We start from the raw sequence: 26,368 nt of genomic DNA on the forward strand, positions 1-26,368 counted from the left end.
AAAGCTTTTTATTGGTCCTGAGGCAACTCAGGACAACTAACTCAGAGGCAACTATTTCAGAGATCCACAAAAGATCAAAGATCTAATGACCTTAGCTTTACTCTGGAAAAACCCTGTTTCTACTCCTATCTGTTGAAATATGGAAGCAAATGCTTATTTCTAAGCGGGACACAGATGATAGAATTCATTTGAGGAAGATTAGTTGGGCAGCCGGCCTCCTGAGAAGCCTGCCAAATAGAGGGGACTTTTCTAAACAGTATAGCCAAAGAGCCAACCAGCTTCCAATTGCCAAAAACCAATCTCAGACCCTAGACAAAAGAGACTGCTTGGTACTGCGGGGAGCAGTGGGAAGAACAGAGAACTTGGAGCAGATAGAACTGTCTGTAGTCCTTGCCATTTACTAGTTCTGTGACCATAAGCATGGCCAAAGGGTTTCATTGGATATACCCAAATGAACTTTTTGGCCAACACAACATTAATCTTGCTGAGTCTTGGTTTACCCACCTGTAAAATAGGATGATTAAAGTCTAGCTCATTGGGTTATTGTGAGGATAAAATAACAATTATGAAGCCCCTGGCATATAACCAGGTTCTAATGTTAAAGTTCTTCCTTACCCCCTTAAGCAAATTGCCAAGAATATTACTGTGATTTCAAACAGACACTTTATAAGTTAAATACTTTTTTGTGTTTTTCCAGGACACCCTTCTGAACTCTCCTCAGCTATTGAGGAAGAAGAGTCAAAGGGCGGGCTGGATGTCATGCCCAATATTTCTGATGTGCTGCTTCGCAAACTGCGGGTCCACAAGTCCCTCCCTGGAAGGTAAAATCGGGGCATGAGCTGCACAAGAGCGCACACTGGGTGGCCACTGTGTTTGACTCTGGATGGAACACAAGAGCACCAGATTTGAGTTTGGACCCCAGAAGGGTCAAAGTCCAATAGTCCAGGCAGGGCTAATGCACCCCAAACAAAAAGAATAATAAAGGGCCAGGTGAGGTGGTTCCAACTCAGAGAGCAGGTAAGGTTCATAAGTGAACATTCTCTTTGTGATGCAAACAACACCTTCGAGAAAGTGAAGAGACAACCCAAAGAATAGGAGGAAATATTTGCAAAGCATGTGTGTGATAAGGCGCTTGTTTCTGTGATATATAAAGAACTTATAATTCAATAACACAACATTTGTGAAATTTTAAAAACAATTTTAAATTTTTTATTGAAATATGGTTCTACAATATTATATAAGTTACAGATATGCAATATAATGACTCACAATTTAAAAAGGTTGTACTCCATTTATAGTCATCATAAAATTTTATATACCCTGTTTTTGTACAATATATCTTTACAGCTTTTTTTTTTTTTATAGTGTGTACCTCTTAATCCCCTATTCCTATATTGCCCTTCTTCCTTCCTCTTTCCCTCTCCACACTGGTAACCTATGTCTATAAGTCTGCTTCTCTTCTGTTATGTTTACTAGCTTGCTGTATTTCTTCAGATTTCACATAAGTGAGATCATACAATATTTGTCTTTCTCTGTCTGACTTATTTTACCTATCATAATGCCCTCCAAGCCCATCCATGTTGCTACAAATGGCAAAGTTTCAACTTCGTTTTTTATGGCTGAGTAGTGTTGACAACTAATATCTTTAAGTGGACAAAAGATTTAAATAGACATTTCTTCAAAGAAATACATACATACATATGTATGAGGGGTCAATGAATACGTGAAAGTATGCCCAGCATCATTAGTCATTCAGTTCAGTCGCTCAGTCGTGTCTGACTCTTTGTGATCGCATGGACTGCAGCCCACCAGGCTTCCCTGTCCATCACTAACTCCCAGAGCTTGCTCAAACGCATGTCCATCCAACCATCTCATCCTCTGTTGTCCCCTTCTCCTCCTGCCTTCAATCTTTCTCAACTTCAGGGTCTTTTCAAATGAGTCTGCTCTTCACATCAGGCGGCCAAAATATTGGAGCTTTAGCATCAGTCCTTCCAGTGAATATTCAGGACTGATTTCCTTTAGGATGGACTGGTTGGATTTCCTTGCAGTCCAAGGGACTCTCAAGAGTCTTCTCCAACACCACTGTTCAAAAGCATCAATTCGTCAGTCAGCTTTCTTTATAGTCCAACTCTCCCATCCATACATGACTACTGGAAAAACCATAGCCTTGACTAAATGGACCTTTGTTGGTAAAGTAATGTCTCTGCTTTTTAATATGCTGTCTAGGTTGGTCATAGTTTTTCTTCCAGGGAATAAGCATCTTTTAATTTTATGGCTGCAGTCACCATCTGCAATGATTTTGGAGCTCAAGAAAATAAAGTCTGTCTTTCCATTGTTTCCCCATCTATTTGCCATGAAGTGATGGGACCAGATACCATGATCTTAGTTTTTTGAATGTTGAATTTTAAGCCAGCTTTTTCACTCTCCTCTTTCACTTTCATCAAGAGGCTTTTTAGTTCCTCTTCACTTTCTGCCATAAGGATGGTGTCATCTGCATTATCTGAGGTTGTTGGTATTTCTCCCAGCAGTCTTGATTCCAGCTTGTGCTTTATCCAGTCTGGCATTTCGCATGATGTACTCTGCATATAAGTTAAATAAGCAGGGTGACAATATACAGCCTTGACATACTCCTTTCCCAGTTTGGAACCATTGTTCCATGTTCTGGTTCTAACTGTTGCTTCTTGACCTGCACACAGATTTCTCAGGAGGCAGGTAAGGTGGTTTGTATTCCATCTCTTTAAGAATTTTCCACAGTTTGCTGTTATCCACACAGTCGAAGGTTTTAGTATAGTTAATGAAGCAGAGGTAGATGCTTTTCTGGAATTCTCTTGCTTTTTCTATGATCCAGCAGATGTTGGCAATTCGATCTCTGGTTCTTCTGCCTTTCCTAAACCCAACTTGAACATCTGGAAGTTGTCAATTCAAGTACTGTTGAAGCCTAGCTTGGAGAATTTTGAGCATTACTTTGCTAGTGTGTGAGATGAGTGCGATTGTGTGGTAGTCTGAACATTCTTTGGCATTGCCTTTCTTTGGGATTGGAATGAAAACTGATCTTTTCCAGTCCTGTGGCCACTGCTGAGTTTTCCAAATTCACTGGCATATTGAGTGTAGTACTTTCACACCATCATCTCTGAGGATTTGAAATAGCTCAGCTAGAATTCCATCATCTCGACTAGCTTTCTTTGTAGTGATGATCCCTAAGGCCCACTTGACTTCACACTCCAGGATGTCTGGCTCTAGGTGAGTAATCACACCATCATGGTTATCTGGGTTATTAAGATTTTTTTGTATAGGTCTTCTGTGTATTCTTGCCACCTGTTCTTAATATCTTCTGCTTCTGTTAGGTCCATACTGTTTCTGTCCTTTATTGAGCCCATCTTTGAATGAAATATTCCCTTGGTATCTCTAATTTTCTTGAAGAGCTCTCTAGTCTTTTCCATTCTGTTGTTTTCCTCTATTTCTTTGCATTGATCACTGAGGCAGGCTTTCTTATCTCTCCTTGCTGTTCTTTGGAACTCTGCATTCAGATGGATATATCTTTCCTTTTCTCCTTTGCCTTTTGCTTCTCTTCTTTTCTCAGCTATTTGGAAGGCCTCCTCAGACAATGATCTTGCCTTTTTGCATTTCTTCTTCTTGGGGATGGTTTTGATCACCACCTCCTGTACAGTGTTCTGAACCTCTGTCCATAGTTCTTCAAGCACTCTGTATCAGATCTAATCCCTTGAATCTATTTGTCACTTCCACTGTATTGTAAGGGATTTGATTTATGTCATATCTTAACAGTCTACTGGTTTTCCCTACTTTCTTCAGTTTAAGTCTGAATTTTCCAATAAGGAGTTCATGATTTGAGCCACAGTCAGCTCCTGGCCTTGTTTTTGCTGACTCTGGAGAGCTTCTCCATCTTTGGCTGCAAAGAATATAATCAATCTGCTTTCGGTATTGATCATCTGGTGATGTCCCTGTGTAGAGTCGTCTCTTGTGTTGTTGGAAGAGAGTGTTTGCTATGATCAGGCAAAATTCTGTCAACCTTTGGCTTGCTTCATTTTTACTCCAAGGCCAAACTTTCCTGTCATTCCAGATACCTCTTGACTTCCTACTTTTGCATTCCAGTCCCCTATGATAAAAAAGGACATCTTTTTCTGGTGTTAGTTCTAGAAGGTCTTATAGGTCTTCATAGAACCTTTCAACTTCAGCTTCTTCAGCATTAGTGGTTGGGGCATAGACTTGGATCACTGTGATATTGAAAGGTTTGCCATGGAAATGAAAAGTGATCATTCTGTCATTTTTGAGGTTATACCCAAGTACTGCATTTTGGACTCTTTTGTTGACTACGAGGGCTACTCCATTTCTTCCAAGGGATTCTTGCCCACAGTAGTAGATATAATGGTCTTCCAAATTAAATTCACTCATTTCGGTCCGTTTTAGTTCACTGATTCCTAAAATATTGATGCTCACTCTTGCCTCACTCCTGTTTGACCACTTCCAATTATTTACCTTGATTCATGGACCTAACATTCCATGTTCCTATGCAATATTGTTCCTTACAGCATCTGACTTGACTTCCGTCACCAGTCACAACCACAACTGGGTGTTGTTTTTGCTTTGGCTCAGCCTTTTCATTCTTTCTGGAGTTATTTCTCCACTCTTCTCCAGTAGCATATTGGGCACCCGCATCTTTCACTGTCATAACTTTTTGACGTTTCAAAATGTTCATGGGGTTCTGAAGGTAAGAATACTGAAGTGATTTGCCATTCCCTTCTCCGGTGGACCACATCTTGTCAGAACTCTCCACCATGACCCGTCCGTCCTGGGTGGCCCTACATAGTTTCATGGCTCATAGTTTCATTGAGTTAGACAAGGCTGTGATCCAGGTGATCAGTTTGGTTAGTTCTCTGTAACTGTAGTTTCCATTCTGTCTGTCCTCTGATGGATAAGGATAAGAGGTTTGTGGAAACTTCCTGATGGTAGGGACTGGCTGAGGGGAATCCTGGTCTTGCTCTGATGGGCAGGGCCATACTAAGTAAATCTTTAACCCAATTTTCTGTTGATGGGTGGGGCTGTGTTCTCTCCCTGTAGTTTGGCCTGAGGCCAAACCATGGGAGGGGGTCCTCCTTCAAAAGGACTTATGCCAGGACTGTTGTATTCAGTGCCCCTGGCCCCACGGAAGACCACTGTCTACCCATGCCTCCACCGGAGACTCCTGGACACTCATAGGCAAGTCTGGCTCAGTCTCTTGTGGGGTCATTGCTCCAGTTTGTGGGTTTGTCTGCTTGATGGCTCTATGGTGGGGCTCACACACCTTGCTTCCCAGATCTGCTGCTGCCAGAGTCCCTGTCCCTGCGGCAGGCCACTGCTGACCCATACCTCCACGGGAGACACTCAAACACTCAAAGGCAGGTCTGGTTCAGTCTCTTGTGGGGTCCCTGGGTCCTGGCATGCACAAGGTTTTGTTTGAGCCCTCTGAGCATCTCTGGAAGTTATGGGGTTTGATTCTAAATGTGATTTTTCCCCTCCTACCCTTGTTGGGGCTTCTCCTTTGCCCTTGGATGTGGGGTCTTTTTTGGGTAGGATCCAACATTCTCCTGTCAATGGTTCAGCAGTTAGTTGCAGTTTTGGAGCTCTCAGAGGAGAAGGTGAGCGCATGTCCTTCTACTCTGCCATCTTTTAGGTGCCTTCCTTTCCTCACCTTTTAGTCATTAGGGAAATGCAAATTCAAATGGTTTATCATGAATAATAATGTCATTAAATCAGTGATTTATCATTTATCATAAATGTCTAAAATGAGATATAATTTTAAGTCTCTAGAATAGTTATAATAGAAAACGTGTGCTGTGCTATGTTTAGTCGCTCAGTCATATTCAACTCTTTGCGACCCCATGGACTGCAGACCTCCAGGTTCCTCTGTCCATGGAGATTTTCCAGGAAAGAATACTGGAGTGGGTTGCCATGCCCTCCTCCAGGGGATTTTCCCAACCCAGGAATCGAACCCAGGTCTTCCACATTGCAGGTCAATGCTTTACTGACTGTGCCACCATGGAAGCACAATAAAAAACATGGGCAGTAGCAAATGTTGGTGAGGATGTGGAGGAATTGAAATTCTCAGTAAAATGGTATGGCCATTTTGAATAACAATTCATCAAAAAGTTAAACATACAGTTATTGTATGGCCCAGCAATTCCACTCCTACATATATAGCAGAGATGAAAATATGTGCACACACAAAAACTGAAATGTTAATGTTCAGTCACAAGCATTTTTCATAATAGCTAAAAATGGAAACAAACCAAATGCCTATCAACTGATAAACAGATAAGTAAAATGATATATCTGTAGAATAGAATACTATTCAGCCATAAAAATGAAGTATTTGTATATGCTACCAGGTGGATGAACCTTTAAAACATTATGGTAAGTGAAAGAAGTCAGTCATATGTCGTATGACTCCGTTTATATGAGATATCCAGGATAGGGACATCCATAGAGACAAAGTAGATTAGTGATTGTCTAGGGCTCAGGATGGGGGTTGGGAGAGTGACTGCTAATTGGCTCAGAGTTCCTTTTGGGGATGATTAAAAACTTCTAAGTTTGACTGTAATGATGTTTGTACACTTCTATGAATATACTAAAAACTACTGAATTACAAATGTAAGAGAATGAAAAAAAGGGAAGAACAGTAAATGCAAAGGCCCTGGGGCCACATGAGGTAAGTGTGTTTGAAGAGGAAACAGCCAACATGGCTGAAGAGTGAGAAAAAGAGTCTGGTAGGGGACAGTTCACAGAGGCCCTTGATTTTATTCTAAGGCCTCTTAAGGCAGTTTGAATTCTGAGGCACACAGTGACATCCAAACTGGTCTCCTCAAACGTCACCACCTTTCTGGAGGGTAATGGCTTTGCCCCGTTGCCTGCCAGTGACAGTTCATGAGGCAGAGCTCTCTGCTCTGGGAGCTGGCCTTGTCATGCAGTTTCTTTACCTAAACCACACTTCCCTGAGCCCTCAAGGCCTTGTACATTAAAAAAAAAAAAAAAAAAGTGTTCTATAGCAAAAAGAAAAGCAGCTAGTGAGTAATCAAGGTTGAAAAATAAGTTTGGTTAATAATTGATGAAAATATGTAATTTTCACATAATGTCCAAACAAAGTCAAGAGTCAAAGGTAAGCTCAGTAAGTTCTGATACACCATTTAGGCAAGATGTGCATGCTCTATAGGAGAATTGAGGTTGTTGGCTGGTCCCCAGAGGAAAGGGCCTGACGGATGGGGTCGTGGCAAGAATTGCAAGCATCCAAGATCTTTGCACTTGTTTATCTCGTGCTCTGTACTCTGCTGACTGGATGGCCGTGGGGTCTTGTTGTCTCATCCTGACAGGAAGGTTCTCATAGTCCCTTGTCAGGGGTGAGAACCAGCCCCTTGCAGAGACTGCTGACCCCTACCTTTGCTCTCAGGGTCCCTCCACACCCGTCAAAGGGAGGAAGCTGTGTTTCCTGAGAGCCTTATCGATGGCACGCTGTGTTGCCAAGTCCTGTGACGCCGGTGGGACTCCTCCTCGTCCTCCCTCCCCAGCACAGGAAAGGGCCCGTGTGTTATTTACATTGTCCAGGTTTCTGAGCTGGGCTAGCTTTAGTCACCTGCCAGAGTGGTGGCAGAGCGAGCGTGCAGAGTGGAGGATGCTTGCTGGGGGAACCACGCCCTCTGCACCAGCTGGGACTTTCTCGCCCGATCTGATTCCAGCCATCAGAGGAGGTCTTTGTAGGGAGAAGAGCTCTGGCCACTCTTTCCTACCATTTATTCTCTGGCTCACATGCACCCTTGTCACAGTCCTCAAGGGCAAGAGAAGCGTCAGGCTTTGCAGACCTGAGCAGCCCCGGAAAAATAATGGCTGTTCAGATGTATACAACTCATAAAGTATAGAGCTTGTGTATTCTCTCATTAAGACTTCACAACACACCTGTTAGTCATAGTCAACATCTCCTGAGTGCCCACCAAGTGTAGACATCACATGTATATACACAGATGTACACATGCACGCATATACATATGAATATATGCTTGTATATGTATATACACATAAACAATTGTGTAGATGTCATATATGTATGAAAATAAACCCACATATATATGCATATATTGTATACATATTTTTACACACATACACGTATTCTTTATAAGACTCCTGCAAGATAGATACTATTCCCATTTTACAGATGAGCGAACTTAGATTAAATAGCTCATCCAAAGTCACAGTTAGTAGAGGCACTTGGAGAGCACTGACCCCAGAATCTAATATTTTCCAACACACTTCCTCTGTAGGAGTCAGTGTCTGGGCGGTACCTCACTGGTTATAGAACTCACGCAAACTGTACCCTGCATCTTTTCCATCTCGGCAGCCCTTCTTACTCCAATTCCTGGGAACACCTGGTCTGCTGGTTGTTCAAAGGCACCTTTGGGTTTATTTCATGGGTTGGACAAAGTTCATTTCTGTGTCTCTTTCTTTTTCACAGTGCCCCTCCACTCACTGAAAAGGAAGTCGAGGTAAGTAATTCCAGTGCTTTATGAAATTGAGTACTTGGGCATGAGTGGATTTATTCAAAACATTCCCTTCTCCTGCCTCTGCTCCTGACGTTTTTACACAAACATGAGAAGGAGTGACCATGGAGGAAATATGGGCACTGTGATCAGACCAATTGAACCAGCCATCCCCCCACCCCACCCCACCCCACCCCAGTTAATGGAAGATTGTAACAACTTTGGTCAGGGATAAGAAGGTAACTGGAAGTCATGTTTTCTTTAAAACATGACTTAGGTACACAAAGTCAGCTGGGAGGCTGCAGAGTGACATCAAGTTTATTTTAAAATTATTAAAATAGGGTCAGATTTCATGTTTCAAACTTTGGAAGAAGAGGGTGCTTTCCTTCTGAGTGTTTCAGACATAAGGAAGCCAGTTCAGCCACGGTGAGAGACTGTGAGGGCAGCTCTCTCCCTTCGACTGATTCCCCGCAGGGCCTGCTTGTCTCTGCAGAGATGCTGTCCCAGTGAGGGTGGTGAGAGAGCTGGGAGGCATTTCATTCTGGTGAAGGGGTAGATGCACAAAGAGAATGCATCGGAGGTGAGACAGTGAGGACCTCCGACACCAGCAGTAGTTTGTTTCCATGGTGATTATGTTGGTGCTGATAGAAGGAAGGGAGCAAGAACATAGATGATTCCAGAATCTTCACTCCAGGTTAGGAGGATGGAAGGTTTTCCAATCTTATAGCATGGTTTACCCTGATAACAAGAAAGCGAACATACCCTTTCTGAGACGCAGTGGACCACATGAGCAAGAGAGATAGACAATGTGAAATACTGACACAGATAGTAACAATTGCCTGGCACACAGACATGGCACTTACAGCCCGTGACACACACATGTCCGTCCTTTCAGCTGACCCTCTCATCAGCTCTGAGAAACAGGTAGACTAGGAAGCAGAACAAAGGAGGAAACTAAGGGACTAAATGACTCATCTGAAATCCCAGACCCAGTGCTTAGCAGAACCAACATTTGGATCCTCGTCTTCCGACTGAATTTAGGGCACTTTATTGCACTGCTTTTAAAGGGGATAACCCAGGTATAGAGAACAAAACTTTGACCATTACTGGTAAACCTGACTGAGGTTTGGGCAGGACAGAAAAACCCCACCCGCTGACATTGGTGGAGATGGCCGTGGGTGGTTTGGTTAACAGTGCTCAATGTGTACGGACACAATCCGTGGTCAGCACAGTCAAAGGAGCACAGGCTTTGCAATCAGTCTGAGGCTGAATCCTGTCTCTGCTACTCCCTTGTGGCCCCTTGAGCCAGTTAATGACCTCTCTTGGTCTCCATCTCTTTACCCATAAAGTGGGCACGGCAGTTCCTGATGCACAATGTGGTTGAGGGATGAAATGAGCTAAGGTGCATGAAAGTCCTGGCAGTGCTGGCGCAGAGAAGACGTTTGATACAGAGACGATTTCGGTGTTGCTCTCATCATCTCATTGAGTAGCTCAGTTTTTGGTTCTCCATCTGGAGATGTCTACGCACCGTGGACCATGTTACATGAACCTCAGATGTTCAGGCAGAATCAGCTCACCCGAAGGGTGGAAATCTGCTACCACTTGATGCAGGCAAGGCAGATGAAGGCCATTGTTTCCTTCCTGTGTATAGAGTCCATCTGTCTGTCTCTCCTCTCCAGCAGTTTCCTACTAGCCCAGGAATTCCATGTGTGATGAACCCCAACTTTCAAAGTTCATTCATGCAGGCTGCATTTTTGGCATGGAATACTCTTTCCAGAAAGCTTCTCCTAACAGAATCATACCTGGTTTTATTTAATCTCCTGGCAGCTTCTAAAAGCTGCTTTCAATGTAGGATTTGGAATATTCAGGTAAGATGCTGATTGAAATGTGCTTTGGATCAGCAGGCTTACATCTCAAGTGGGGTTTCTTTAAATACGGTAGTTTCATGCGAAACCTCCAAAACTCACGTGCCATAAATCCTAGCATGAATCCAAATTGCTTACACAGTCAGCTTTGTTGGCTTGAGTTTATCTAAACCCAAATACAGGATGTTATTTTCTTGACATTTAAGAAAAAGCCAAGTGTTACTGTCTTATTGTTTATCAGTAAAACGCGTTTGGTCTTCTGGTCCTGGGAAGGACCTAGCACGGACCTCAACTTGCTGTTTCATCATCTTTTGTGCAGTTTGCTCCATGAAGGGAGAGTTTCATTTGTACTCAGCTGCTTGGGGGGGGGGGGGGGGGGGCGCTGGTTCCATGAGGTGATGTAAATGCTCATGCAAAAAACTCACCGGCAGCCTTGGTCCCTTCAGTACCTCCTCCTAGCGCTTCTCCCACACTCTTGTTCCCAACAGAACGTGTTTGTACAACTGTCCTTGGCCTTTAGAAATGACAGCTACACCCTGGAATCTAGAATTAACCAGGCGGAAAGGGAACGCAACCTGACAGAGGAAAACACGGAGAAGGAACTGGAAAACTTCAAAGCTTCCATTACGGTAATTGCAAAGCCTAATTGGAGAACCTTTGCAGGAGGGACTGTCCCCAGGGACTGGGCCAGGTGTCCCGCTTTTCTTAGTCACCAAGAAGAGTCTCGTGAAATGAGAAATGGGGCTGAGGCCCTGAGCCAGGCAGAATCTTCCTCAGAGAGCTGAGACTGAGATCCTGAAGACCTGGTTACCTCAGGGCTGTGTGTAAGGGCTTTGAGTCCTCAGCAGCTTTTCAGGAAGGGGGCTGGGTGACCTGGGATGGCAGAGGGAGCACCTTGGGCACCAGAGACCTGGATGTGATTCCCTTCCTCCGGGCTGGCCAGGTATACAGTGTCCACACTGGGCTTCTCCAACCCCAGAAACAGCTGCAGCTGGTGGCCTACAGAGGCCCCTCCTCTTGGTCAGGACAGTGCAAGTCAAGTCTAGGTCTGTGAGGACCCCAGGTGATGTTCCTTCTCCCTCCCCAGTCCTCAGCTTCCCTCTGGCACCACTGCGAGCACCGGGAGACCTACCAGAAGCTGCTGGAGGACATTGCTGTCCTGCACCGCCTGGCTGCCCGCCTCTCCAGCCGTGCCGAGATGGTGGGGGCTGTCCGCCAGGTGAGCTCTGCTCCGCCTCTTGTAACTGGGGCCGCAGTGTAAGCACTGACAACTGCAGACCCCACTGACTGATGTCTTCCTCTGGGTCAGACATCCTATGTCCGCAATTGCAATTGTTTCAGAGTGTTTTTGGCAGACCATTAAACTCTTAAGGTGCTCCCCCAGAAAAAACTTTTATGCCAGTGGTTAAGAACCCTCCTGCCAGTGCAGGAGATGTGAGAGATGATGGTTCAATCCCTGGGTTGCGAAGATCTCCTGAAGGAGGGCATGGCAACGCACTCCAGTATTCTTGCCTGGAGAATCCTAAGGACAGAGGAGCCTGGGAGGCTACAGTCTGTGGGGTCACAAAAAGTCAGACACAACTAAAGCAATTTAGACTGCTGCGTGCTACCTTCCTTGGAGATTTCTAATGCATGTTGGCATAAGCAAGGCTTTGAGAAGTCCTGTAATGAAAATTCCTGTTTAATGTTACCTGTGTAGTTCTCAAATGTATTTGAATAAAGAACCACCCCTTCCTTCTTTTTTTTTTTTTCTCCCTATAAAATACCTACTCAACTCCCATGGAATTAGTGTTTGGCAAAACATGCTTTAGGAAAACCTGCTTTGTTTCATTAATCCTCCCCAGTAACCTTGGAAAGATATTCCTCAATAAAGATGTGACATCTCAGAAAGGTAATAGCACTAGTGATAGGCAAACCTGGGATGTAAGCCCCAGTGTGGCTCCCTTGCAGCCACTTTGAAGTCTTGAGGCACACAAGGTACTGCCCCCACCCATCATGGTGTTGTGGGGCCAGGTGGCCTGAGTTTTCATTCTGATTCTACCAGGGTTCACTGTGTGACCTTGGGTCAGTTAACGAGCTCTCTGTGCGCCAGCTGCTCTGACTGTAGAATGCAGTGTCTGCCATACAAGGCTGCTGTGACGCTTGTAAAGCACCGGGATGTTGTTGTCACTGTTGCTGTTACCATGGGTCTGTGCACCATGTGTCCCGCTATGTGGATTGCATGGCAGGGGTGTTCCTGGGGCCCGGCCCTGGGCGGTTCTCATAGAATGAAAGAAGAACAGGCCACAGGGCTGTCTCACCTGTGTTCTTCTAGGGAAAAGTCACCCAACGTTCCTGGGAGGCAGCACCCAGGAAGCTATTCCAGCTGGGAGCAGCACAAAGTGAGAGCTTTAGGGAAGTGGCTGGTCTCAGCTCAGGGCTACGGGGACTTTGTCCAGGGTTTGGTCACTGAGCATGCCCCTCTGCAGACAGGCAGGTCGTGGGCTCTCTGAGGGCTTTGAGAGGTGTCGGCAGAGAAGACTCTTCACTTTGCACAGTCCTTGCGAACGTGCTGCTCACTCCAGCCTGCACCCTTCTCCAAGTGGCTTTCGAGTCTCAGTCCTCAGAGTCCTCTCTGGTTCCACTGGACTGGTTCAGGCACTCATCCTCATTTTCCTTGTTGCTCTAGCTGCCACCCATCTTGTTTCTTTCAGACCAGTCTCCACTGGTGAACTGATTATGATGCTCCTTTAAGACATTCAGTGGCTCCCCTCTTCCTTCAGAATGAGTCCAAACTCCTTATTCTAGCACTCAATTCAGCTTTTCTCACCTTTTCGTCTTGTGAACAAACCCAACCATTTGCTGATTCCTACATAAGCAGGATGACCTGTACTTTCCTGGCTTTCCAGACAGTTCTGGTATATGCCTATTGCCCCAGCACAATTTCTGATAAGTAAGTGAAAGTCACTCAGTTGTGTCTGACTCTTTGCGACCCCATGGACTGTAGCCCGCCATGTTCCTCTGTCCATGGAATTCTCCTGGCGAGAATACTGGAGTGGATTGCTATTTCCTTCTCCAGGGGATCTTCCCAACCCAGGGATCGAACCTGGGTTTCCCACATTGAAGGCAGATTCTTTACTGCTGAGCCACCAGGGAAGCCCATGATTCCTGAAGGCATCTCCTTTACTCTCCAAATGATTCTGTCTGGAGGGGGGACCTTCACCTTGATACAAGCCTGGTAATGGACTGCCTCTAGACTTTGGCTCTTGGAGTTCCCTGGCTGAATGCTCTTTGTCATGCCCATAGCTACGTGCCCAGATGCCGCCCACGCCCTACAGCACTTCACCCCATTTCATGGAGCCTCCCCTGACCCATTCTCTGCAGAGAGGATTCTGTTCCTTCTCCCCTCCTGAGGCTTTATGGCTAGGCTTGTTCTTGTTCTACTTGAGGGCAGATGCCTGAGCCTGTTTCAGCTCACACCCCAGACAGCAAACTCTTGGAGAGTAGAGTCATATCCCTGTGACCTTTCAAATCCTGCAGCCCAGAGCCTGGCTCAGAGCAAGCAGGGCTGATGAGCTTTTCCTCTCCATCCCTGCAGGAAAAACGCATGTCGAAAGCAACAGAAGTGATGATGCAGTATGTGGAGAACCTAAAGAGGACGTATGAGAAGGACCATGCAGAGCTCATGGAGTTTAAAAAACTTGCAAATCAGAATTCAAGCCGTAGCTGTGGCCCCTCTGGTAAGGAACTAGACTCCTGCCCACTGCCCTACCTTGGCCCTGACGGATCCAGACTAGGATCACACCTATGCGGCAGTCCCAGGACCCATGTCAGGGTGAGCAAGGCTTGCTGCCCCACCCAAAGCTGCCCACAGGGGCCTTGCAGCCACTGCTCCCGCGAGCCCTGGGGGCCTGGAACCAGAAAGCATGAATGGCCCCCAAGCAACTCCTGATAAAAATAACCAGAGAAGCTGACTAGTAATGCAGAGCCCATAGGCTGTAAGAATTTAACCTCCTCTATGAGACTGACTGGTGACTCAGCTGGTAAAGAATCCTGGCTGCAATACTGGAGACCTGGGTTTGATCCCTGGGTTGGGAAGATCCCCTGGAGAAGGGAAAGGCTACCCACTCCAGTATTCTGGCCTGGAGAATTCCATGGACTGTTTAGTCCACGGGGTCGCAAAGAGTCAGACATAACTGAGCAACTTTCACTTCACATGAGACTGACAGACCCCAAACCTTACAGTCTTTGTGCTTTGGGGTCCCCACTTTGGGCAGCACATCCTAAGGAATTTGCATTTTTATTCTGGAAAGCATTAGGGATCCAACCAAAGATTTTAATCAGGGAGTTGCTATCATCATATATAATTTAGAAGATTCCCTCTGGCAATAGTGTGACAGTTACATCACTGGGGTAAAGACAGAGACAGGGAAACCCACGAGCCAGCTATTACAGGAGTCCAGATGAGAGGTGGAGTCTGGGCAGTGGGGGTGGAGTGAGAGCCTGGCTAAAGGAGTTACTGCTTAGATAACTAGCAGAACTGTGGGCAAGACAAGTACTTTAAAGAAAGACTTTTTTTTTTTTTTAGTTCTAGACAGATTGCTATAGAACCACAGAGAGAGGGCCACCTGATTTCACTTGATACTGAATTGCAGTGTTTTTTTAATCTTTTATTGAAGTATAGTTAATATACAATGTTGTGTTCATTACTGTTATACAGCAAAGTGACTCAGTTTATATACATATGTATATACATTCCTTTTCATTTTCTTTTCCACTATGGTTTATCACAGGATTTCGAATGTAGTTCCCTGTGCTATGCAGTAAAAGAGTTGTATGTTTTAAAGTAAAAATAGGAGTTTTCCAGACTAGAGGGGGAAATACACCCCAGGTGGAGGAAACAGCATGTGCAAAGATGTGGGGGTTGGGGTGAGAAGACTCTGAAACAAACCGTCTTATGTTTGGTTGCGGTGTTGGAGTATGTCAGTGACAGGCTGAAGGTAAGACTTGTTAGACCTGGGCCACATGCCAGGCCCTGAGAACAATCTGGGTGTTTGCCCCGCAGGCAATGAGGAGACACCCGTGAGTTTACTCCAGCTGCCATAGTCAGATCTTATTTTTAGAACATTGCTCTGACTTCAGAGTGGATGATGTATTCGTTGAGGAGTGGAGAGATGAGTTTGGAGGCTTTGCTGCAGTCCAAGGGGAGGAGGATGGTGCTTTGGGCCAGGATCTGTCCTTGGGAGCTGCCAGGGTTTGAGCTCTGGCTGATGAGGGTGGTGTTAGCAGGAGAAAACAGACCAGGAATCCCTATGGAATGCAAACATCCGTGTTACCAAGAGCAGGAGGAGGGAAAGTATAACAGATGGAGAAACCTTTATAAACAGGAGGTTTCACAAGTTTCCTGGGGAATATCAGTGATACTTCCCAGAGTCCGAAGGCAGCACACACTCACTCCAGACCGTCTGTTTTGGATCTTGGCAGCAAGACTCCTGACCCGCATGCATCTGGGCCTCTAACAAACCTCTCTCTGTCAGTATTGGAAGTTGGAGAAGCTGCCACCAAAGAAATCCTAACACGCAGGCTCTTGCATTATTGTCCTGCAAGGTGCAAGGTCTCTTGCGAACCACCTTACCCACAGTTTGTGGAATGAGCACAGTAGCCCATGAGTCTCCTCCATTAGTTCTACAGACATTTATTAAGCACCTCAGATGTGTGCCATGTGATATTGGACTAGAGAGGTGAAGGGTAGCCTGCGCCTGACCCAAGGGAGCTCCCAGCCTGTGGTGAGGGCAGGGCAGGGTAAATGGTGCCATGACAGAAGGAAGCAGACTTTATGGGGAGCACATGGCAGAGTCCCACGTTCAGTCTGGGGGCACAAGAAAGTGCTTACGTTAAGATGGGAGCCGGTAGCTGAGTGTTGAGTGGTGAATGTGTGGTTTTCACAATCTGGTTCCACTCCACTGTTTTTCCAAGTTACACTTCAGTTTGGGCTGGTACAGAGAGGCCAGACATGCCCATCAGCTGCCCTGTGACCACTCCCTGATGGTGCTTGTTCGTTAAGCTTTTATATGACTTCTTTGTTACATATGTAATCTTTCTTTATGCCTGAGACTCTGAAGACTACAGGGCAAGAAAAATATCTCTGATTTCAAGAAAGGTGATACACATTCAAAAGAAAAAAATAACATCTATTTTTTTTCTGAATGTGAAACTTGCCAGTTTTCTGCATTTTGGATTAAGGTAGATTTCCAGAGGTGTAAATACTGGCTCAGGGGAAAGGAATATTTATAAGGTTCTTAAAGTAAATTATTTTCAAATAACCCATTGATATTTCCATTTAATGGGTAACAGTAATGCTCAATTTATCATACCATGGACAGCCCTGTCTTTTTTTTCTTTTCTTTTTAAAAATATTTTTTACTTTGAACCAATATTGTACCTCTTCTCATAGTTTTAATTTGTATTTCTTGACATTTATTTTCAAATGTTTGTTGGGCCTTTGTATTTCTACTTGTGTAAATTCTTTAATTCTTTGTCCCTCTTGTGAGATTGGTTTTTTATTAATTGTATGAACTCTTCAAATACAAAGAATATTTTCTGGTACTGCTATTTTGGCTGACTGGAAAACTTGAAAATCCTTTGACTACAAATACTTAGAAATTTCTGCTGGATAAAGTGAATCAAACATTAGCCTAAAGGAATAGCTGAATCCACAAGAAAAGAAATGGAAATACTCAGATACAAGAAAAGAAAAGAGAACTGAAACCAAGCTGACCCTGCAGCTTCCTTGGGGATAAGAGTCAGCCTCAGCTATCTGGACTCTGGGCTTTTGCACTCACATGCAATCTGAGATGAGGCCTCAGAGACCCCACAGCAGGGAGCTGACTCTGAGCCTCCTATACAAAGTGAAGACTTTACAAGGACTGCATCTTTGGAACAGTCACCAAGTCACAATGGAACAAATCAAGGAAGTTTATCTGCTTCGCCCGGGACTCTGATAGGAAAAAAACTTTCTCCTTCCTCACAGGAAAACTGCAAACCCACAAAGTACATGCCATAACAGAAGAGATGATGCAATATGCAGAGATTCTGAAAAGAACATCACAATGGTGCTGCTAGGAACACTGTTGGAAATAAATACAAACCACTATGGAGAGACACACCCTGTGCCCAGGAAACACAGAACCCTCTAAGTAAAACTTCACAGGAGATGAGTTGACAATATAGAATTATAAAATAAAACAATCTACCATCAGTGAGAATCATCAGACACCCAAACAATAGGACTGTATCTTAAACACAGCAGATAATAAAGCAATCTTAAAAAGTTTTTAAAGTTGTGTGTAAAATTAGAGGCATAAAAGAACAAATCAAAAATATGAGAATAAAAGGATACAATTATAAAAAATATAATCCTTGATATGAGGAATAGAGGCATGAAAATTAAAAACTCAGTTGTTTAGGCGTGGTAGTTACTTTTAGCTCAGCTATTCAGTTGCTCAGTTATATACGACTCTTTTCGGTAGTCGGACCCTTTGGTAGTTCCTATAGTTGAAGCTGTTTCTCAGTATTCACATCTCCTCCTGGGCACACTTCTCTATCCCCTTGAAGTTAGGTGAGGCAATGTGATTTGGCATTAAATGTCAGTGGAAGGACATGTATCACATTTGAGCTGAGATCCCTAAGAACTAGTATGCAATTTGCCCTGTGTTTCCTTCCACCAGACATGATAATCATCCCTGCTCCAGAATAGTAGAAGCTCCATCAGCTTGTGTCCTGAGTGAGGAAATGCAGAGCAGAGCCTGTTGCTGACTCATAAGCAATGTAGCAAAAGCAAGAAATAAATCTTAGTTGTTACAAGCCACAGAGACTTGGTGGTTGTTCAGTTCAGTTCAGTCGCTCAGCCGTGTCCGACTCTTGGCAACCCCATTGACTGCAGCACACCAGGCCTCCCTGTCCATCACCAACTCCCGGAGTTTACTCAAACTCATGTCCATTGAGTCGGTGATGCCATCCAACCATCTCATCCTCTGTCGTCCCCTTCTCCTCCTGCCCTCAATCTTTCCTAGCCTCAGGGTCTTTTCCAATGAGTCGGCTCATCGCATCAGGTGGCCAAAGTATTGGCGTTTCAGCTTCAACATCAGTCCTTCCAATGAATATTCAGGACTGATTTCCTTTAGGATGGACTGGTTGAATCTCCTTGCTGTTCAAGGGACCCTCAAGAGTCTTCTCCAAAACCACGGTTCAAAAGCATCAATTCTTCGGTGCTCAGCCTTCTTTATAGTCTAACTCTCACATCCATACATGACTACTGGAAAAACCATAGCCTTGACTAGACGGACCTTTGTTGACAAAGTAATATCTCTGCTTTTTAATAGGCTGTCTAGGTTGGTCATAACTTTCCTTCCAAGGAGTAAGCATCTTTTAATTTCATGGCTGCAATCACCATCTGCAGTGATTTTAGAGCCCAGAAAAATAAAGTCTGCCACTGTTTCCACTGTTTCCCCATCTATTTGCCATGAAGTGATGTGACTGGATGCCATGATCTTAGCTTTCTGAATGTTGAGCTTTAAGCCGACTTTTTCACTCTCCTCTTTCACTTTCATCAAGAGGCTCTTTAGTTCTTCTTCACTTTCTGCCATAAGCGTGGTGTCATCTGCATATCTGAGGTTATTGATATTTCTCCCAGCAATCTTGATTCCAGCTTGTGCTTCATCCAGCCCAGCGTTTCTCATGATGTACTCTGCATAGAAGTTAAATAAGCAGGGTGACAATACACAGCCTTAATGTACTCCTTTCCTGATTTGGAACCAGTCTGTTGTTCCATGTCCAGTTCTAACTGTTGCTTCCTGACCTGCATACAGATATCTCAAGAGGCAGGTCAGGTGGTCTGGTATGCCCATCTCTTTCAGAATTTTCTACAGTTTATTGTGATCCACACAGTCAAAGGCTTTGGCAGTCAATAAAGCAGAAATAGATGTTTTTCTGGAACCCTCTTGCTTTTTCAATGATCCAGCAGATGTTGGCAATTTGATCTCTGGTTCCTCTGCCTTTACTAAATCCAGCTTGAACATCTGGAAGTTCATGGTTCACGTACTGTTGAAGCCTGACTTGGAGAATTTTGAGCATTACTTTGCTAGCATATGAGATGAGTGCAATTGTGTGGTAGTTTGAGCATTCTTTGGCATTGCCTTTCTTTGGGATTGGAATGAAAACTGACCTTTTTCAGTCCTGTGGCCACTGCTGAGTTTTCCAAATTTGCTGGCATACTGAGTGCAGCACTTTCACAGCATCATCTTTTAGGATTTGAAATAGCTCAACTGGGATTCCATCATCTCCACTAGCTTTGTTCATAGTGATGCTTCCTAAGGCCCACTTGACTTCACATTCCGGGATATCTGGCTCTAGGTGAGTGATCAGACCATCGTGATTACCTGGGTCATGACAATCATTTTTGTATAGTTCTTCTGTGTATTCTTGCCACCTCTTCTTAATATCTTCTGCTTCTGTTAGGTTTATACCATTTCTGTCCTTTATTGAGCCCATCTTTGCATGAAATGTTCTCTTGGTATCTCTAATTTTCTTGAAGAGATCTCTAGTCTTTCCCATTCTATTGTTTTCCTCTATTTCTTTGCACTGATCACTGAGGAAGGCTTTCTTATCTCTCCTTGCTATTCTTTGGAACTCTGCATTCAAAGGGGGTGTATCTTTCCTTTTTTCCTTTGCTTTTCACTTCTCTTCTTTTCATAGCTATTTGTAAGGCCTCCTCAGACAACCATTTTGCTTTTATGCATTTCTTTTTCTTGGGGATGGTCTTGCTGTCTCTCTCCTGTACGATGTCATGAACCTCCGTCCATAGTTCATCAGGCACTCTATCAGATCTAGTCCCTTAAATCTATTTCTCACTTCCACCTTATAATCATAAGGGATTTGACTTAGGTCATACATGAATGGTCTAGTGGTTTCCCCTACTTTCTTCAATTTAAGTCTGAATTTGGCAATAAGGAGTTCATGATCTGAGCCACAGTCAGCTCCTGGTCTTGTTTTTGCTGATTGTATAGAGCTTCTCCATATTTGGCTGCAAAGAATATAATCAATCTGACTTCAGTGTTGGCCATCTGGTGATGTCCATGTGTAGAGTCTTCTCTTCTGTTGTTGGAAGAGGGTGTTTGCTATGACCAGTGCATTCTCTGGGCAAAACTCTATTAGCCTTTGCCCTGCTTCATTCTGTACTCAAAGGCCAAGTTTGCTTGTTACTCCAGGTGTTTCTTGACTTCCTACTTTTATTATTGTAGCATAACCTCACTTATCCTGATTGGTATAACATTTACATCAGATTAGGAACAGTTGAGGAAAAAATTTGTTAGCCAGAATACAGATTTGAGGAAGTCACCCACAACGTGGTTCAGAGAGATAAATTAATTTAAAATATGAAAGAAATGTTATAAGATATATGACATGGGATATAAAATAAAAAAGATTTGAAATACACTTATTAGGATATACATCAGGAGAGAAAATATTCAAATGAATTTCCCAGGAACTGAGAATTTTTCAGAACTAAAGAAAGACATGAATCATTGCATTTAGAAAGTATAGAGACTCCCAAGCAAAAGAAAAACACATCAGAGATAAACTTTAGAATCCCAAGGACCAAATGAAGATCTTAAAAGTAACCAGAGAGAGAAGACAGATTATCTGCAAAGGAGTGACTATTCCCACAACCAATACCAACCAGTACCAGGAGACAATGAAGTAAAGTGTTGAAAGAGCTGAGAGAAAATAACTGTCAACCCAGAGATAATACTACCAACTAAACTGTCATGCAAGCTTAGGGGCTATGGAAAGACATTTTATGACAAAACTGAGAAATTTGACTTCTCACAGCCCATTACCAAAAGAAAAACTAAAGAATGCACTTAAGGAAAAATAAAATTGAGATCGAAAGAAGGTTGAATGCAAGAAGAGATGGTAATCAAACACATTTGTAAACATGTAAGTAAATCTAAACAAATAGCCACTGTGTAAACCAACAGTCACAATAATTTGAGATTACAAAAACAAAGTGAAATAAAAATATTGAAAAACAATATAATTTAAGATTTGAAGGCATGATTGTTTTAAGGACGGTTCAGGAAGAATAGAGATCTTGATTCATTTAAATCTAAAGTCAAATAACATGTTAAAAATTTAAGGGGGCACACTAAAGATTACAACTAAAATATATAAATTCCAAATCAATTTAGGGAGGGGTAGTTAGAATAAATTTGATTTATGAAGCAAGGTAATTAGAAAATACAAAATAAGGTGGTAGAAATATATCAATTGCAAGAAATATAAACAGCTTAGAACTGTTGTTTAATAGAAAACCTCAGATTAGATTAAGAAAGATGTGTTTAATTATGTGCTTTTCAAGAGAGACACCTAAAATACATGAATGTGAGAAATAGACAGCCATACAAACTGAAGCAAACTGAATTGAGCTGTCAAAAACCTTTCTCTACACATATTTGTATTTTCTAGTGGCAGTATTATCCATGTGTGGTGCTAAATATTTAACATAAATTTTATCACTTAATATATGTACTAAGCAGAAGAAAATCTGAGTATGCTGATTTCCTTTGTTCAAAATTATTTTGTAGATGACATATTAAAATTACTGTTGTTAAGTTTCCATTTTTTATTCACACCACACCTTCCTTGCTCATAATTTCCTTGACTGTACACCCCTTGAATGAGTAAGATGATCCAATAAACCCTGGTATTGCTGGGAGGAATCCTTACACACTCACCAGGGCATAATCCAGAGATGGTGCAGTGGTGTCAGGTGCAAGACCGAGACTTCTCATAGTGTCCAGAGGAGTTAGGATGAAGGTCCTGTCCCCTAGAAACCCCACTCTGCAGGTGACTGTCTCAAAGGGTCAAGTGTCAAAGTCAGTGACCTCGGCACCTAGGCCCTTGGGGCATCCCTTGAGGGTCAGTTCTGGTCCATAGAGACCTTGGCTCAGTTTCTGTGATCGGCTTCCTGCTGGAGCCTACTCCGAAAACTTACCTGGCTTTTCTTCTCTGTTTCCTCCTCCTGCAGAAGATGGAGTCCCTCGCACAGCGCGGTCCATGTCCCTCTCCCTGGGAAAGGTATGCATATTCAAGGAAAACTGGGGAGAGAAAGAAATTTCTACAGTCAACCAGGAAATCATTCATTCTTGGATACACAGGTGCCAGAGAACCTCTGGACAGAGTTTCTCATTCAGCTTCCCACACTTGTTAGCTCATCCTCCAACCTTCACTTGCTCTTGACTTCCCAGGCTGTACCATTTCTTTAATGAACATGAAATGATGCACACACTTTAGTATTGTCATAGATAGTTTTCCTATGCTAGTCAGGATTTCATACACTGTCAAATGACTAGGGGTCATTTTTGTTCCATTTCTTTAGATCTGATTAATTAAAATCAGAATTGGAACTTCCCTGGCAGCCCAGTGGTTGGGAAACTTCACCTTCCAATGCAGAAGGTGTGGGTTTGATCCCTGGTTCCCTCATAGCTCAGTTGGTAGAGAATCTACCTGCAATGCGGGAGACCTGAGTTTGATCCCCTGGAGAAGGGAAAGGCTACTCATTCCAGTATTCTGACCTGGAGAATTCCATGGACTGTATAGTCCATGGGGTCACAAAGAGTCGGACACGACTGAGCCACTTTCACTTTCACTTCTCAGGGAGCCAAGAACCCGCATGCCTCATGGCCAAAAAACCAAATCATGAAACTGAATCAATATTGTAACAAATTCGATGAAGACTTTAGAAATGATACATATAAAAAAAAATCTTTAAAAAATCAGAAGATGTTGAGAAATCACTCCTCAGTAATAAAAATATTTATTAATTTTGGCCACTCTCTCCACCTCAACCTCCACCACCATCATTACCCTAAAGCCAGAATATCCAATGAATACAGCATTAGGAATTAGTAGGCATTCCCAGGCCTTTCTGAACTTTGGGTGCTTCCTCTGTGACAGTGGATCCATTCTCTTTCCACAGAACATGCCCCGCCGGAGGGTCAGCGTTGCCGTGGTGCCCAAGTTTAATATCCTGAACCTGCCGGGCCAGTCACCCAGCTCATCCCCCATCCCCTCCTTACCAGCCCTGGTGAGTATCATGATGCTTGCCTCTCAGGCCTCAGGCTCACAACTGTGGAGGTGACCTGGATGGGGCAGCATCAAAGAAGTGGGGAAATTCACAGCACAGATTCTGTGCTATAGGCTATAGGCTGAGAAACCTCAGCATAGACCAGGCTCCATGTCTTGCACTGCCTAGAGAAGAAGACATAGTATCCTTGAGCAAGGTGCTGGCCACTCAGAGAGTGTTCCTTGCAAAGTGTATCTCTCTTCATGCTTAAACCAGAACCCTCCATTCCACAGTGGGTTTAAACAGCTGAAAGTTGCATTGTGGAGTAAGTGGTGCTGAGCTTTGAACCCTAGGTGCTCTGATTCCAGAGCCTGAGTTCTTCAACCCAGTGTTACCCTGCCTTGATTCATCACTGCACTGTTTACAACATTGAAAGATTGGACATAACCAGAATTGCCACTAATAAGAAATCTATTTAATTAAATTATGAATAGCCCAATAAGGAGTTTCTATGTGGTTGCTAAGTATAATGACTAAAATGTAAATTTTTATTTATTGGCATGAAGAAAGTCCATAATTTATTACAAACAAAAAGCAAAACCCCAGTATTTACAGTGTAGCTCTGTTTTGTAGTTTTAAAAAAGTGTTTTTCTATCTATGTGTAGACATAGAATATTCTGAAAGAATATATATGGAACTACAAATAATAGGTATTTCCAGGCAGTGGTAAAAACCCAGGCAATTTTAATTTTTTGATCCCTTTTTATATTTCTATAGTAAAACTCTATTACTTATAATTAGAAAAAAATGCATTTCAATTTTTTTTTAAACAAAGACTGTTCCTATAAACAGTTCCTATAAACTGTTCCCAGAACTTTGTGAATCTGGTTAATCCTATTTAAAACTCTTTAAATTATTTCTCTAGTTGTTTCTGTATGCCCTGTTCATGATCAGCACTGTTCTACAAAGAGCCAATCTGACTGTATAAGCAAGGAAAAGCTTTACTATACTAGTAATAGGTGGCAATAACTCTAATATTTCTTTCACTTCTTCTGACCTTGAGCATTTCAATCATCCATGAAATCAATACAAACTCCCAAATCACTCACTAAAATAAAGCAATTTGAAAAAAATTTTTGAAAAGGAGCTTCAGGCGTACTAGTTAGTATGTTTTAATGGAGACTATTTCCCAAACTATACTAAATGTACAATGTGGTTTCCAAATATACATTCCTTTAGACTAGGGGTTGGCAATCAGGGCTGTCCATTAAAATCACACAGGATACTTCTAGAACATTCAATGCCTAGGCCCTACCCCAGGATTCAGAGACCGGTCAGCCCTGGCTTCTTCTTTCCTAGCTCATCCTCAGTTCAATGTCTCCTGTTTTCCATTTAGTCAGAATCATCCAATGGGAAAGGCAACCCACCTGTCACCTCAGCACTGCCTGCACTTTTGGAAAAGTAAGTATGTCCATTTTCTTCTTAACTTTGAGGATCTCGGAGGAAAAGTTCTCCAACCCACCTTCCTCCCATCCTCACTCGCAAAATGCAATGGGAGGCAAATTAAGTTCTAGGGGGAAATGAATGGTACTCTGAGACCCACAAAGATTTCAGACCCAGTTTGCAAAATTCCTGGACAAGGAAGATGCTGGAGATGAGTCTAAGTGTGTCTCAATCCTAGAAGAGCCCAGAGGGGACAGAAGCCTTCTTTATTCATTAGGATCCTTTGAGTTACAGATACAAGAAAGCCCCAAATCAAAGGTGTTTAAATAGTAGGTGAGGCTTTTCTGGTATGGCAGGGCCCCAGCTCAGCCTCTATAGTTTCCTTTTCTCTGCCCAGTTTGCATGTTGACTTCATCAGCAGATTTGTGGTAAATGGCTAATGCCAGGTGTTTCATCCAGATATGACAACATCTTGAGGGAGAAGGGGCCATCTTGTCCCATGTTTGTTAGGAACCAGTCTTTCAGTCTTCCTTTTTATCTTGTTAGCCGATTTGGAACATGGTCCCTTTCTAAACCAATCACAGGCAATGAGATTGTCATCATAGTTTTAATCTATACCCTGGAGATGGGAAGAGAAGATCAGCTTCCCATGGAGCAAATGGCTCTATGAAGAAGAGTAAATTCCCAGGCAAAATCATGTTGCTGTTAGGAAATAGGAGGAAGAGTGAATAATGGGTTGGCAACAAACAGTTTCTGCTATATGTAACTTTTCTAGGCATCTATGCTATTTGCAGTTCTTTTCATCCTTAGCTGAAGCAAGGCAGGCTATTTCTACATACTCAGAGAGGTTTATAACTTGCTTTTCCAATTCTTTCACTTGCTTGCTGGAAACATCTGGATCACAGCTGCCACCTCTCAGAACTTTCCCCTTGTGTCTTTCTTCATTTGGTAGAACATACACCTCTATTCTTCCTTCTTCCTTGCCTTGAGACAGCTTTAGTACTTCATTTTTCATTGCTGTTAGAATAGTTTTGCTTGACCTGGCAAGGAAGGTCTGTGTCGTGTGCCTTTTTTTAGTACAGGCAAGCTCCCAGCTCCCCACCCCAGACTCAGCCTGTTTTCCTCACTTCTCAGTATACGCAGCCACCAATCTATCACTCAGTGATTCATTCTCTACCCATTAATCTTGACGTTGGCTGGGCAGTTTTTCACCTTGCCACCTTACCTCGAGAAAGCTTACAGATCCTTCATGTTGAGTAGGGTGTTTTGCTTGTTTCTTTGTTTTTTTGATCACTGCAGTGACAGTATAAAGGGCTGACAGACTCACAACCGTGTGGAGGTAATGGAGCCTACAGAATCTTGCCAAGTCCCTAGAGCCATAGTGTCCAGTCCATGGTCTCTGAATCTCTCCAGAAACGGTCATCTGATGCCCTGAG

General features: G+C 43.3%; 1 protein-coding gene across 9 annotated transcripts in view; it reads left to right on the top strand.

Annotated features, from left to right (window-relative positions):
- Positions 1-26,368, top strand: part of IRAG1 (inositol 1,4,5-triphosphate receptor associated 1) — a 119,672-nt gene that overhangs the window by 75,967 nt on the left and 17,337 nt on the right. For all 9 annotated transcript variants that reach the window (XM_043482089.1, XM_043482092.1, XM_043482096.1 and 6 more), the window contains 8 exons: positions 698-821; positions 8,495-8,525; positions 10,873-11,013; positions 11,472-11,603; positions 13,962-14,103; positions 22,452-22,501; positions 23,403-23,510; positions 24,886-24,950. In XM_043482089.1, coding sequence (XP_043338024.1) covers positions 698-821; positions 8,495-8,525; positions 10,873-11,013; positions 11,472-11,603; positions 13,962-14,103; positions 22,452-22,501; positions 23,403-23,510; positions 24,886-24,950 — 793 coding nt within the window. The remainder of the gene's footprint in view (positions 1-697; positions 822-8,494; positions 8,526-10,872; positions 11,014-11,471; positions 11,604-13,961; positions 14,104-22,451; positions 22,502-23,402; positions 23,511-24,885; positions 24,951-26,368) is intronic.

This window comes from Cervus canadensis, chromosome 11 (genome assembly GCF_019320065.1).
Source record: "Cervus canadensis isolate Bull #8, Minnesota chromosome 11, ASM1932006v1, whole genome shotgun sequence".
NCBI lineage: Eukaryota > Metazoa > Chordata > Mammalia > Artiodactyla > Cervidae > Cervus > Cervus canadensis.